Consider the following 13663-nt stretch of genomic DNA (forward strand, 5'->3'; position numbering starts at 1 on the left):
GCGGATGTTATTAATGAAAAATGCACGGTTGCCATCACAACACTCACATGAGATGGGTGCTGCTGTCCGTCCAGTCAGGCATGTACTTGGCCCCCAAGGCGAGGGCTTTGTCACGGAGATCGCTGCGGAATGGGTTCTGGAAGCCGCTCAGCACGAACGCCACGCCTCGCAGAAGCTGGCCAAACTCCACAGCCTTCCCGCCACCCTCAGGACCCCGAGAAGCCCCCGATGTGCCCTGGGAGGCCGAGCTGTGTTTCACGGGCGTTGGCTGCTTAGTAAATGGCTGAGAAAAGTCCTTTCTGGAACCCTTTGCTGGCCAGGGGTCTCCAGCCTTAAGACTGCCTGGAGAAAGGGGTGCACTGCTGCCACCTACAGCACGCAAGTACATAACAAATAGTCAAACAGTTTGACAACACGTGTACATGTGATGTATAAACTGTAACGTATTCTGTATATATCCCTTTAATTTGTTACTGTATTAATATTTTTACAAAAATGACTATTTGTTAAGCCCATATTAAAATAAAACATTACGTCATCAATTGCCTATCACTTTATATTTTTTTATACAAAAAGGGGAAAGGTTTCTAATGTAGCATTGCTTGAATTTACTTTTCAAAAAAGTGATAGCATATTGAGGTATCTTTATCTAATTCATAGCACACTCCAGTGATAAAGGAAGCATGTTTTAATACATTATTGGAACTAGAATATACTATGTTCAGACATTTTCACAAGAGCATGCCGACACATGCCATTTTGCAGCCAGATGTAATTCTGTAGTCAAAGGCTGGTGTTTTTATTGGCAGAACATCAATGTTTCTCGCTGAAGACCTTACATAAACCAAATACACACACAGCATTGGTTTTACTAGTATTGATCCTATGGGTAATATAGTTTAACATTATTGCAAAGGTTATGGAAACGTTTTTTTTTACATTTTCCTCCAATAAATTCATTCTTAATCCAGCTCACAAAAACGTATAATAAAGTGAAATTAACGAATGACCTCTATGAACTTTTCAGAAAATGTACACCAATGAAAATAATCCACATCACTTGCTGAAAGGCTCTCGCCATAACCGCTGCTCATAATGGTAAAAGTATACAATGCACAGCTGTTGTAAAATGTTATTTCCCATTATCAAACCTTTAGTTTTGGGTGATGATTCAGGCGCGTCTTTTTTAGCCGAAGGGGGAGTTGTTCGTTGCTTTTTAGGCGTTGTTTCGCCCGTGTGATCAGCCTTTCTTTTCCCTGAGTTGGTCTGGTTGAAAATGGAGGAAAAATTATTAATTGGAAAGCATTCATATTTAGGAGCTAAAAAAACATATGTAAAGGCTCAACCAAGTTGCATCCCTTCTAGCAACACTCCAATTAATATTTTATGTTATTTTGACATTCAACCACTTATACTTCACGCACCTGACCACTACATAAAAAAAAACTCCCTAAAATACTCTCCCAATAAACGCGGCTCTCAAATTGTATGTCATAAACTGCACCGTATTGTATTGAATATAAGACTCAAGTGTCAATAAACTATCACACAGTGGCTTCACACAAACACGACGATCCAAGATCCCAGTTCCCTTGCGAGATTCATAACATTGGTTTCTGTATGTCTAAAATAAAAAAATGAGCCAATAATCAATATTACATTTGACAACTTTCACAGGAGGATCAGGCACCAATAGTAGTTTGCCCCAATAATGAATTGTACCTTATTTGAGAACTGTTTGCTTCCACTGAACTCAAGCTGCTTGGCACTGGGTGATCCCTCTGGACTCTCCGATTGTTCAGTTGTTAGAGTCGGTGTTGTACAGCTTGGTCCAGAATTTTTAGCTGAAAATGTAATTGTGTACATTTTCTTAAAAGCGAAAACCTGCACTTCATTGGACTTTTTTTTGCTATTATAAATTTCCCAAAAGGATACAGTAATTTTTTAGATTTAAAGCTTTCGTGACTGCAGCGATTAATCTTTTTGGTTCTTTCGATAAAGTCACGTAGAAGGGAAATAATAAAATAATTAAAAAAACATAAAATACAATTCTCACGACGTTTCGGCCACAACACAGGACGGCTGCTTGTGTTGTGGCCGAAACGTCGTGAGAATTGTATTTTATTATGTTTAATTTTTCTTATTTTATTATTTCCCTTCTACGTGACTTTACCGAAAGAACCAAGAAGGATACAGTAATTGTTACAAAAACCAAAGATCCTTGGCATACTTAAAAGAAAACGTTGTCATCGTGCTAAATTAACTCAGTCTTTTCAAAATATTAAATGGTGTTATTTTTAAAGAGTCGACTCATGCACTCTACAGCATTTTAACACATAGGCTTTCGCGACCAATATTATTCATAATCAACGTTTTAGGGTTTAGATCGCGTTATTTATAAATGTGTCGTAACCCTCCACCACCCGACACGGCCAATCAGTAAAAAAGCGTCACGTTGACAAAAGACAAATTAGTTCACTGCTTTAGCCCACCGGTGTGTTGAAGCGCGAAACCACAACATTTACAATTTGAGTACGACGTCTCGCTGGTAATTGCGATTTAAAGGTTTTTATTAACTTCTCAGCAGGTACAAGGAAAACCAAAGAGAGTACTGAAAACCACTCCTTCCCGGGCGCCCCGGTTGGCCTCTTCGAGTCTCCGTCACATCCGCGGGCTCCATCCACATACAATGCAACAAAAAAAAGCTCGCCGCCATAACGCACACCGCCCCGTTCCCCTTATTCACATTCATCACCACCATTCACCCATGCGCTGCTCCATCACATCGCCTTCCCCCAATCGAACACGTACATTCCTCGCCCACACGACTTAGCAGGCCGGCTAAAATGTGCATGGCCATCCTTCACTATCCCTTCCCTATACCCGCCGGTCCCCTTGCTACCCCACCCCGGGTAGGGGCCACTTCCACTTTACACCTGCGGCCTTGTATCCCAGCCTAACCCGGTCTACTTCCATCACCCTTTCTAGCAACCTCCTCGCCCAGTAGCACACCTCCAACGGTGATATAGGGGACCCATCCAACTCTTTTCTGCGAGCTCCCCACAAGGCCTCCTTTGTCGCGCCTATTATGTCCTGACTTATCACCTGCGACGGGTAAAACCAGGACAACAGCGGACTGCTCAGTCTCCACACCTCCTGTGCGAAGGGACACTTCACCATGACGTGCACCGCGTCCTCATCTGTGTTGCAGCCCCTCGGGCATTTGGGCGAACGTGTCATTCGGCGAGAAAACATGAAGCCCCTCGTCTCCAATCTATCCCACACCGCCAACCAGGACAGATCTCTCTGTTCTTTTGTGAGCGCCATTGATGAAGTGTTCCTCCACACTTGACGGTACATAGTCCTCTTCGCGCCCATCACCCCCTCGCAGGCCTCCCCTTTGTTTACTTTGGCCAATACCTCCTTGGAGTTCCACGGTCCCCCTCTCTGACTCAAATTGTACTCTTTTATGTAGTCACCCACCGCCGCATTCAGCCATCCTTGTGGCCAGGCCAAGGGCGTGCCCGCCGGTAATTGGGTCATCCCGAGCCCCCTCAGGAGCCACATCAGGCGATACCTTAAATAACAAGCGGCCTTCCCCCGGGGCTCTTCGGAAAAGAATAACCTCAAAGTGTTGCACACAAAAATTGAGGACAGCACACGTGCAATATTTGGGGCACCCTTCCCCCCGTTCTCGACGCGTTTACACATCACCACCCTCTTCACTCCATCCATCCCGCCTCCCCAAATGAATTGAAACAACAGCGATTCCAGGATTCTTGCCTCCCTCCTACCTGGCGGGTACACATATGCGAGGTAGTTGAGTGTTGGTAAAACCACCACCCTCACTACCAGAATCCTCCCTTCCATTGTGAGCCGTCTCCCGGCCCACTTGCCTAACTGTCCCTTTACCTGCTTTATCCTCCCGTCCCAGTTTCGTTCCGCCGACCTCTCTCGGCAAAAGGACACTCCCAAGACCTTGACTTCCTCCGTCTTCATCCCCAACTCAGGCGGCCGGCCCTCAAATAGTCTCGGGTCCCCGAAGGCCATCAATTCGCTCTTCCTCGCGTTCACCTTCAAGCCGGAGGCCAGGCCGAAGCGGTTTGTCTCCTTCATGGCCCCCCACACTGATGCCACGTCCCTACAGAGCACGACTACGTCATCCATATATAGCGCCACCTTCCCCTGTTCCTTATTCCCGGGGATGGTCACTCCCTTAATCTCCTCATTGTTTCTCATTGCCTGTGCAAGGGGTTCCATACACATTACAAATAGAACCGCGGACATCGGGCATCTTCATTCGCCAGTTCCCACAATTTCATTTTGCCCCTTGTTCTCAAGGGTTTCCCCCTGCGCCGGCTCTCCACCCTTTCCTCCATCCCCTCCCTCGAGGCCTCTGTGTCCGGCGAGGAGTCCGAGGATTCCGTGCTGCCTGAAGGGGCGCCTCTTTTTGGGGCTCTCCTTATCCTCCTTTTCCTTCCGATTGGTCCCTCCCATGTCTCGCTACCGCCTTCCTCCTGCTGTCGTTCCCCTTTTCCTTCATCCTCCTCCACCGCCTCCGCCCAGTCTTCCACGGTCGTCTCGGAGATGCTGCCCATGCCGTCGCTCCCCTCCCCCGCCAGCCCCTCTTCCTGCTCGCTCGATGTCGATTCTGCTCTTTTTGCATGCCTCTCCCCTTCTCCCCCTCCGTCCGTTGCTGGTGGCTGCTGCTCAGCCACCTCCCCACGTCCTTCCCTCACCAGTTCCTTATCCGGGTCCAGTTTGGTCCCACCCCCTTCCTCATCCCTCGCTCCTCCTACCCTATACGCCCTAACCTTGTTGGCGTACGACTCCGGACAATTTTTGTACAGATGTTCTCGGCTACCACAGAGGTTACATTGTGCCGGAACACTGCATTCTTCTACCTCGTGGTCCAGTGCCTTGCATCTATAGCAGACTTTTGTCTTGCACACTGCGGCCAGGTGACCGCTGCCCCCACACCTCCTACACAGTTTAGGTTGTCCGGCATACACAACATATCCCCGGTTGCCTCCTATGTTCAGGGCACTCGGGATGTGTCTCAAGGTCCCTCCTTCTGTTTTCAGCCGCACCCTCCATTGTCTTGCCCCTGTCCATATCCCCACCGAGTCCCTCACCTTTTTACAGCCCGACAGTACCGAGCAGTGCTGTCTTAGCCAGACCTCCACGTCGTGGTCATGTAGGGCTTCATTGTATAGGAAAATAGTCACCACCTTCGTGTCCAGCTCTGATAACAGTTGTAGCTTCATTGATATCAATGGCTTCTCCTCCACCTTTTCCTCGAAGCGGGTCATAAATCTTTGTAGCAGGGGGCTTGAGTTGAAGCTTACATCAAACGCCCTCCCTCCCGGCAGAGTTATCAAACAGTACAAGTCTGTCGGCTCTATTTGTAGCAAGCCCATCATTATTGACCGTACAAAGGTTGCTCGGTCGATGGTCACTTCTTCTGCTACCTCGTCCTTCATCATTACTCTTGACGCAATTATGTCGTTTGACATGAGGTGGTGTCAGACTCGCCCCTGCCCCGCCTCGCCATTTCCCGTCTCGTTCCCGGGGCCTCCCAGCTCCCACCGGTCCAGCGTCCACTGTCACGTTCTCCCTCCGGGCCTCCCCCTGCCCCAGGGTTGCTGGCGTCTCCCTGGCTTCGTTCCCCACCCTCCGCTCGGGGGCACCCGCCTCTCTGCTTCCGGACGCCATACCTTTTTCTCCTCGGCCTCCCTCACCCACTCCATCAGCTCCCACCCTCCCATCCAGTTCCTCTATCCTCTCCTTCTGCCGTGCCTCCGCCGCGTTCCCCTCCATCCGTCTCCGTGCCTCCTCCACGCATCCCCCTGCTGCCAGCGGGTCGGTCTGGTTGCCCCAGTCCCCTCCGGCGGCACAGGTGGTGTCGGTGGCCCTCTGCTTTCGCCGCGTCTTCTTCTTGTCTCCTGCAGTCACCGTCTGGCCGACTCTGCCGTCCCTGGCTCCCTCAGCAGTGCAGGTGGCATTCATTTCTCTTGGCGCTCTCCCTGCTTCCTTTTCATCTGCTGCGAGCATAAGCTGGGCGGCTCGGTCATCCCGGTCTCCTTCAGCAACTCGGGTGGCCCTCGTGGTCCTTGACTCTCGTCGTTTCCCCTCTTCGTCTGTTGCGATTTCCGTCTCCATTCTCCAGCAGTCCCCGCTTTTTGGCAGCGTGGTCATCCCTGGCCACACGGTCAGGGCCCTCGCAGGCCTCGGGGCTGGTGGCTAGGTCTCACTTGAGATCCGGACGGGCTGGAAGGATCACCTCGATGCTCCTGGTGTCTCCCCTGGCAAGCCAGGGCAGTTTCCCCCTCATCGGGCAATTCGCCAGAATGGTGAGGCTCTGCTGTGTCTCCCGTTCTTATATAGAGTAGCAGCAGGGTGACGTCATCATTAACTCATTAACTCATCAGGTGCAAAGATTTGAGGGGGGAGTTATTGTAATTATATACTAGATTAGTAATCAGGATATTGTTACGATGCGAGTTGTAGATTAGTAATCATTTGGAATGTGTTTTATTGTGATTATGCTACATTAGTAATCAGTTAGTGTTTGTTTCCCTTATAAGGAATTGTAATGTATCTTATTTAATAATACGCTTCCAGGCCGCACTAAGCCTGTAGCTGTCTGAGCGATTAAAGTTATTTCTGTTTCTCTCAATTTCAATCGATTCTCTAATTAGTCTTTGCCAGTAGTAACTAGTTTTACACAACACTTCAACGTTGTCAAAATCAATTGAGTGTCCCTGTTGGCATGCATGTTCTGCCACTGCCGACAGTTGTGTTTGTGATAATTTAATATTTCTCTGGTGTTCTTTTAGTCTTACACTAATGTTACGCCCTGTCTGTCCAATATAGCATCTGCCACATACACAATTAATCCGATATACACCTTCTGTTGATAATTTAGGTAATTCGTCTTTAGTGCACGTTACTAGTTGTTGAATTTTCTGTACTGTACCAAATCTTACTGTAATGTTTTGCTTTTGCAAAACACGGGCTAATTTGTCAGTTACTCCTGAGATAAATGGTATTTTTATTGTTTTAATAATCTGATCGCTTTCAGCAGTGTTGCTTTGCGATCGTGATTTGGCATTTAGTGCTCTGTTAATTTGAGCATTATTGTAGCCATTCTGTCTTAGTGCTTCTTTAACATGTTTAATCTCTCTCACTAGACTTTCACCAGAGAGATTAATCTACAACTCGCATCGTAACAATAGCCTGATTACTAATCTAGTATATAATTACAATAACTCACCCCTCAAATCTTTGCACCTGATGAGTTAATGAGTTAATGATGACGTCACCCTGCTGCTGCTCTATATAAGAACGGGAGACACAGCAGAGCCTCACCATTCTGGCGAATTGCCCGATGATGCTGGATGCAATTACCAGCGAAACGTCGTACTCAAATTGTAAATGTTGTGGTTTCGCGCTTCAACACACCGGTGGGCTAAAGCAGTGAACTAATTTGTCTTTTGTCAACGTGACACTTTTTTACTGATTGGCCGTGTCGGGTGGTGGAGGGTTACGACACATTTATAAATAACGCGATCTAAACCCAAAAACGTTGATTATGAACTCTACAGCATGTTGACAAACATCAAGCGCACAGTCAACAGTATTGTTTACGCATTTGCCATTTACCTTTTGGAGAGTCATGATCTGGAGGGCTGCTCTTGCCAAAGAATAATGCCCCTGGCTTTATATCTTCACTTTCATCTTCCTCTTTAATTTTAAAACCTGCAAGTTTTTTCCCTCTCTACCAACAGCATGGGAGAGAACAGGAAATTAAAAACACATATCATATAAGAATTAATCGATACACATGCTAATGTACAGATAATTAAATGAACTCCCCTTCGATGATTTTAACGAGTCTACCCACGTTTTCTGAGGCATACATCAGGTGTGCTTAAATCAGTGCATGCAATGATTAACAATTTTCTCACGCAATACACATTAAATCTACCGCTGCCGTTGGCACTCCAAAAATCCAGGGTGACTCATTTGGCTAATGTAGTGCGGTTCCGTTCATTCCGTGAAATGAGATTAACTCTGCAATGAGAGTGGTGAATGTCATGGGTGACGTTAGCAAATGGTGCAATCTTACAGGGGAGTCTTTCAAATGGGAGGTGCTTGGACCAGTCCACTTGGTGCCAGGCTCTGGAGGAGAGTAAAACTTTATGCAAGCCAAGCCAAACTTGAGATTCTGCCAAGTAAGGACACAAGAGATCGGCACGGAGCCAGCCAAAGCATTGGTTAAGGCAAATCGCTGCTGCCAATGTGAAATTAATTAGTCTGTTATAATACAATTGTAATTTCCTTTTATGCCTTCTTTGGCCTTTTACATAATTGCCAAAAGCATCAGAAACAAAGCTGCAGCAGTAATCATTATAGCAAACTATCAATCTCCCAGTTGCCCTTCAAGCCCTGCATCATAGTAAGCCTTGAATTATGGCTTGTTCAGTAATGAGTTATATTGGATTGTATATGCATTACATGTGCTCTCTTTTGAGACTGGATTTTCTTAAATACCATTTTAATTGTATCAATAATCAGTTGGAATATGCATTCGGAGACTAGGCAAAACTAAGAGTGATAAATCATCAAAACCAGTAGATGTCACGTTTATGATGCAAAGTGCACACCTTAGTGTAGGGCTGGGTGCAAACAATCTTCACAGTCTCAAATTGCTTATCAGCTGCAGGCCGACACAGCTTCTCAGGGCCAAATATGCGCACCCTATCTGTGTTCTGAGCTCGCTTACTCTCTCCAGGGCTCATAAAGAATGACATGGCACAAATCACCTGCAGAGAGAGAGAACAAAGTTAAGTGTGCATTTTTAGTGTACCTGACTCATAAGAGTGTTCAGACTTACGTACTAGTGACTCAATACAAGTATGTGCACATCAGAGTAACTGCATTACTGTATTCTCCTGATTATGACAAGTAAATTTCCCCCCTGTATTTTTAAACTAAAGTTGGGCATGTGTCTTATAATCCGGTAGGTGTCTGTGGATGTTCGAGACCACATTTACATAAATGTATTGACACCGGGCAAAAGTTTAGATGTGTGTCTTATGTTCTAAAGTGTTGTATAATGAAAATATGGAATTAAGCCCTTCAAATTTCAGAGATGCCAATTATAGAGATTTATATTATTTGGCATTGCAATGTCCATGCTATATTTTCAATGCACACAACACTTTAAAGTATATTTAATTACACGTGTTAACACTGCCCGGCTGCAATTGTCCACAGAAACAATGGGCAGCACTTAATAAGATCCACACAAACTACTGAAGATGCATAAGTGAAAAATAAAATAATCTCCTGTATGACTGCTGCCACGAACACCAAACCATGGACCACAGAACTTTCGCACTGCCCCAAATGTACATTTGAAGGTAGCATATTGGCAATTCACAAAACTGAATAGTTAAATCAATCAGAATTGAATCTCAAATAATTGCTCTTCCGTTGACAATATGAAAGAAAAAGGCAAAATGTTAACATTTATACAACAAAAATATATAACTCTCACCTCATAATCTTGGTCAAAGGACTTGACGTTGCCACCCAGCACTTCCACAAAGGCAGACCCATTGTTTTGAATTTCCACAGCATGTATTTGCTCTGGATTTTCAAACTTTAATATTTTTTTATGAAGTGTGCAAAGAGATGAAAATATGTTTACGTCAATACAAATCAAAAGACATTAGGTATACGAGTATAAAGTATTTTTCTCAAAAATGCATATTCAACTAATTTAACCAAATTGAAGTAAAATAGCTTTGAGTGACAATGTTAATGTATCTTACTCCAATTATATGTATCTGTAGTGGTAATGTACATCAGTCTTTACTGCATTTATAAGTGTATATTTAAATATAAGGATACACAGTTATTTAGTGATTTTCATTAGCAAAATAAAAAAGCCAAACATAACCAAATCATTTCACAACATCATACCAAAGAGGTTCCCAAAAATACTTTTGCAACACAGATTCATATAGCCACTATACAATGCGTTGGTTTTAATGGCTATTTATTCTTGTTTTGTAAGTGTTTTAAAAAGATGCCACAACTAGCTCTGTATGTGCAACTACAGGCAGTCCCCAAGACACAAACGTCTGACTTACGAGCATCAACACTTAGAAACACACAACCATAAGATATTATATTTAACCAGCCAACTTGTGAACGTCCTTATGAACAGAACCACGGAACTATTTTGTTTGGTGGAGCGATCCCCCACGATATGTAATGATCCCCAGCATCCCGCGCGATGCATGACAGTGAACCATCCGACTTTATTTTGTTTTATTCACTGTACATTATTATTACAGCATAACATGCAAATGTACAATGTTTCTTATTTATGAGTTAACCAATGCTTCCCTTTTTTGTTGAACCATAAAACATTTATTAACACTGACCATTTGTACAATTAAATATTTAGTTCCAAGAAATGAACACATTGACTTACAAACAGGTCTCAGGAATGTAACCCGTTACTTCGAGGAATTCCTGTATATGCAGTCCTTAAACTAGGTAACTCAAGTAGAGGTATAATTTAATTCTTACGAAAGTAAGCAAGTGTCACAAAATGAAATAAAATTACGATATTTTCTCTTTGTTTATATCAAGATTATAGCCCATCAATGTTAGATATTTATTTTAAAAAATCAGACCTTAATACCGATTTAGTAACTTAAATTTTGACAATTTCACTGTCAATAGACATTCAAGATCATGTTATGTATGCACTCATATACAGCCATGTCAACTCACTGTTGAAGACCTCCCCGTGCTTTATAAGAGGGTTGTTTGACCATACATCAGCATATTGATCAGTGCGGGTAGGTGAGAGGGGTGGACTACGAGACCAGTTCACATATCACTCGATACTGCTGTTAGCCAAGGCTAGGAATCAGTGCACCAATCACTGTGCCAAAGATCCACCCCCCATGAAATGCACGTCCCACTAAAAGTGTAAATGTACCTGTAGTGTTACAATGATTTGCTTTTCTCCATAGCTTTTACTTTTCCACGGTTTGTCTGCATCCGTATTAAGGAGGTTCTCAGCAGTGGCAACCTAAGTACAAAAATAAGAACCATCACTCAACTTCCATCACAATGTGTGAAATACCATTGTAAACATGTACATTTAAATGACAAGGATTTTTTATTAACTGGTATACACAACCGACAAAACTTACATTTTTAAGCTGGACAGGAAATGATACGCAGTGGTAAAAAAAAGCCTCCCCGTTGATGTACTACTACCACCTATTGACCGAACATTTTTAGTGCTCTACCATCTGCCAAGAACTGAAACGGGTGGGTGGTTCTGGTACAATAACTATGATCCCCATTATTGCATGCACGTTTTAACGTGTGACTGTCCTTTTCAAGTGCATTCGTGCAGGCATTACTCCTTGTTTTTTTTATTACAGCTCTGTCATCAACAGAAACGGGCGCGTGTGATCCGAACAAAACATTATTAATATTCTTTGGGTTTTTCGGTAAAGTTACGAAGATAGGTTTAAAGAAATAACAAAAAAAATACGACGTTTCGATCGCAACACAAGCGGTCGTCATCAGATGACGTCGTAGTTTTTTGTATTTTTGTTATTTATTTGAACCTATCTACGCTACTTTACCGAAAGACCCAAAGAATATGAATTCCTGCAGTCACGAAAGCTTTAAGCCAAAAAAATTTTAATTTCAGACTCAAAGACAGCAAACTTTTGAGAATGCACACTCTGCGATGGAAAATTATTTAGTGCGACTATTTTGAGACTGCCACGCATTGCTTGGCCTGTGGAAACATACCCTGTTACACATTTTATATTCCAGGCACTCAAAGGGATGGGGACAGCACTGCAATTTCCTGGACACTTCGTCGGTGCCCCATGACTACAGCACCTGACAAGCGCTGGTGGTGGTCATCCAGGCTCATCGAAGTTCTAACCAGGCTCAACCGCAGTTTCCTAAAGCTGACGAGATTTGGTGCATTTGAAAGCGACTTGGGTCTTCGAAAACCATCTAATTCTGCAGCAAACGTGGCAATTGTCTTTATTGGAGGCAAGTTTTAGCTCTTGTAAAGGGACATGTACCTCAATACAAAGAATGTTACAGGGAGAGTAAGAGTTCGTAGATCCATTTAATATGATGCTATTGTAATGTAAAATACGCTCAAGAATCATCTACTCTAACTGAACAAAAGTTATCCTTAAAAAGGCACTATTTTCGAAAGCTTTGATTTCCAGCAAAATTGTAATCTTTTAGAATATAAAAACCCGTGACTGCATATCAGTGTTCTGCCATTCATGATCTCTACTGCCGTACATCACCATCTGCTTTCGGAGCAAGATCGGTGATCAAATTGCACCTCATATCCCACTTTAATTTCCCAGTGGGCCGATGCAATATACAGTATGTCATCCCCACAATGCCGTGTTTTGTGTCATATTTTAACACGTAAGAGTACCTCCGTGAAAGCTCGACACGATATTCGTTTAATAACTATTTTTTAAAACATACACACGACTAAACAAAGTTAGCAAGTAATTGATAGATTTCATTATACTGTGCAAATACAGATTTTTTTTGTCAATCCACTGCTGGATGAGGGCCTCCCTCCCCACGCCATGCGGATCGTGGGGGGTCGTTGACCATACTTCACCACGTCTGTTCGTGCTCACGTGGCAGCATAGATTTTGATGCACTGCCCCTCTAACTGCCCATAATGTAGCACCCCAGCTGCCTGTAACACCACGCATCTGAATGTGCAAGCAGGAGCTGATGCGATTGACAAAAACACTATAGGACCTTCATAGCCCTGTACATCTTTATCAAAAGCAGACACATTCACAACTTGCAAAATAAGTCGTGGGAACCGCTCAATCCCGCCGGCAGGCTTAAGTCAGTGGGAAGTAACTCCGCGTTATTGTGACAGGGACCAGTCTATCCGAAGAACAATTCAGGCCCAATACCATGGCAGCAGCGCCTCACGAGGTGGTTACCAATTTCATCGACACACGAGGATCATTGACGTTGGTGAGGTTGATTGGGCTGCATCGATCGGGATTAATTTCTGTTGCACCTGAGCAACCCATCACTGTGCCTCAGTACATGTACAGCTCCTTTTGCCAATCCACTGCTGGATGAGGGGCTCCCCACGCCGTGCGGGTCGTTTGACCATACCTCACCGTGCTGGTTAGTGCTAGCTTTAAAGGCAGTTAGGACTTTAAAAAAGTCCTGCAATTAATAGTGATAAATTTTTACCCTTTCAACGGGTACAAAAACTGACACCTTTATACAAGGCATCATGTTTGCAATAACCACAACACAAGCAGTCAAATGCAAACAAAAATAAACTCTGATGATATGCACTGTCCTTGAAGTTGATTGGTCCACACCCGAGACAGCTTTTCTTAGAGACTAGTCTCCATTGGTGTTGCTGCAATTAATGTTTGCTGCCCACCATACAGCCCATAACAAAAGAAACCAACCCAGGCACAAATGCTTAGTCTCTATAAAAAAAATCTAACGGATTTGGAGGCACATACCGGGTAACTGCTCAGTGTATGGCGTTTTACTCTGCATCTGAACTTGCTATAAAGTATACTCATAA

General features: G+C 44.1%; 1 protein-coding gene across 1 annotated transcript in view; it reads right to left on the reverse strand.

Moving 5' to 3' along the window:
- XRCC1 (X-ray repair cross complementing 1) overlaps positions 1–13663 on the reverse strand; it is a 31004-nt gene that overhangs the window by 16804 nt on the left and 537 nt on the right. Inside the window, exons 2-9 of the mRNA XM_078857189.1 lie at positions 11027–11119; positions 9566–9670; positions 8670–8828; positions 8132–8230; positions 7666–7780; positions 1723–1844; positions 1152–1266; positions 48–369 (exon numbers count right to left, since the gene is read on the reverse strand). Of these exons, the coding sequence (XP_078713315.1) occupies positions 48–369; positions 1152–1266; positions 1723–1844; positions 7666–7780; positions 8132–8230; positions 8670–8828; positions 9566–9670; positions 11027–11119 (1130 nt within the window). The remainder of the gene's footprint in view (positions 1–47; positions 370–1151; positions 1267–1722; positions 1845–7665; positions 7781–8131; positions 8231–8669; positions 8829–9565; positions 9671–11026; positions 11120–13663) is intronic.

Source organism: Lampetra fluviatilis, chromosome 5 (assembly GCF_964198595.1).
Source record: "Lampetra fluviatilis chromosome 5, kcLamFluv1.1, whole genome shotgun sequence".
Lineage (NCBI taxonomy): Eukaryota > Metazoa > Chordata > Hyperoartia > Petromyzontiformes > Petromyzontidae > Lampetra > Lampetra fluviatilis.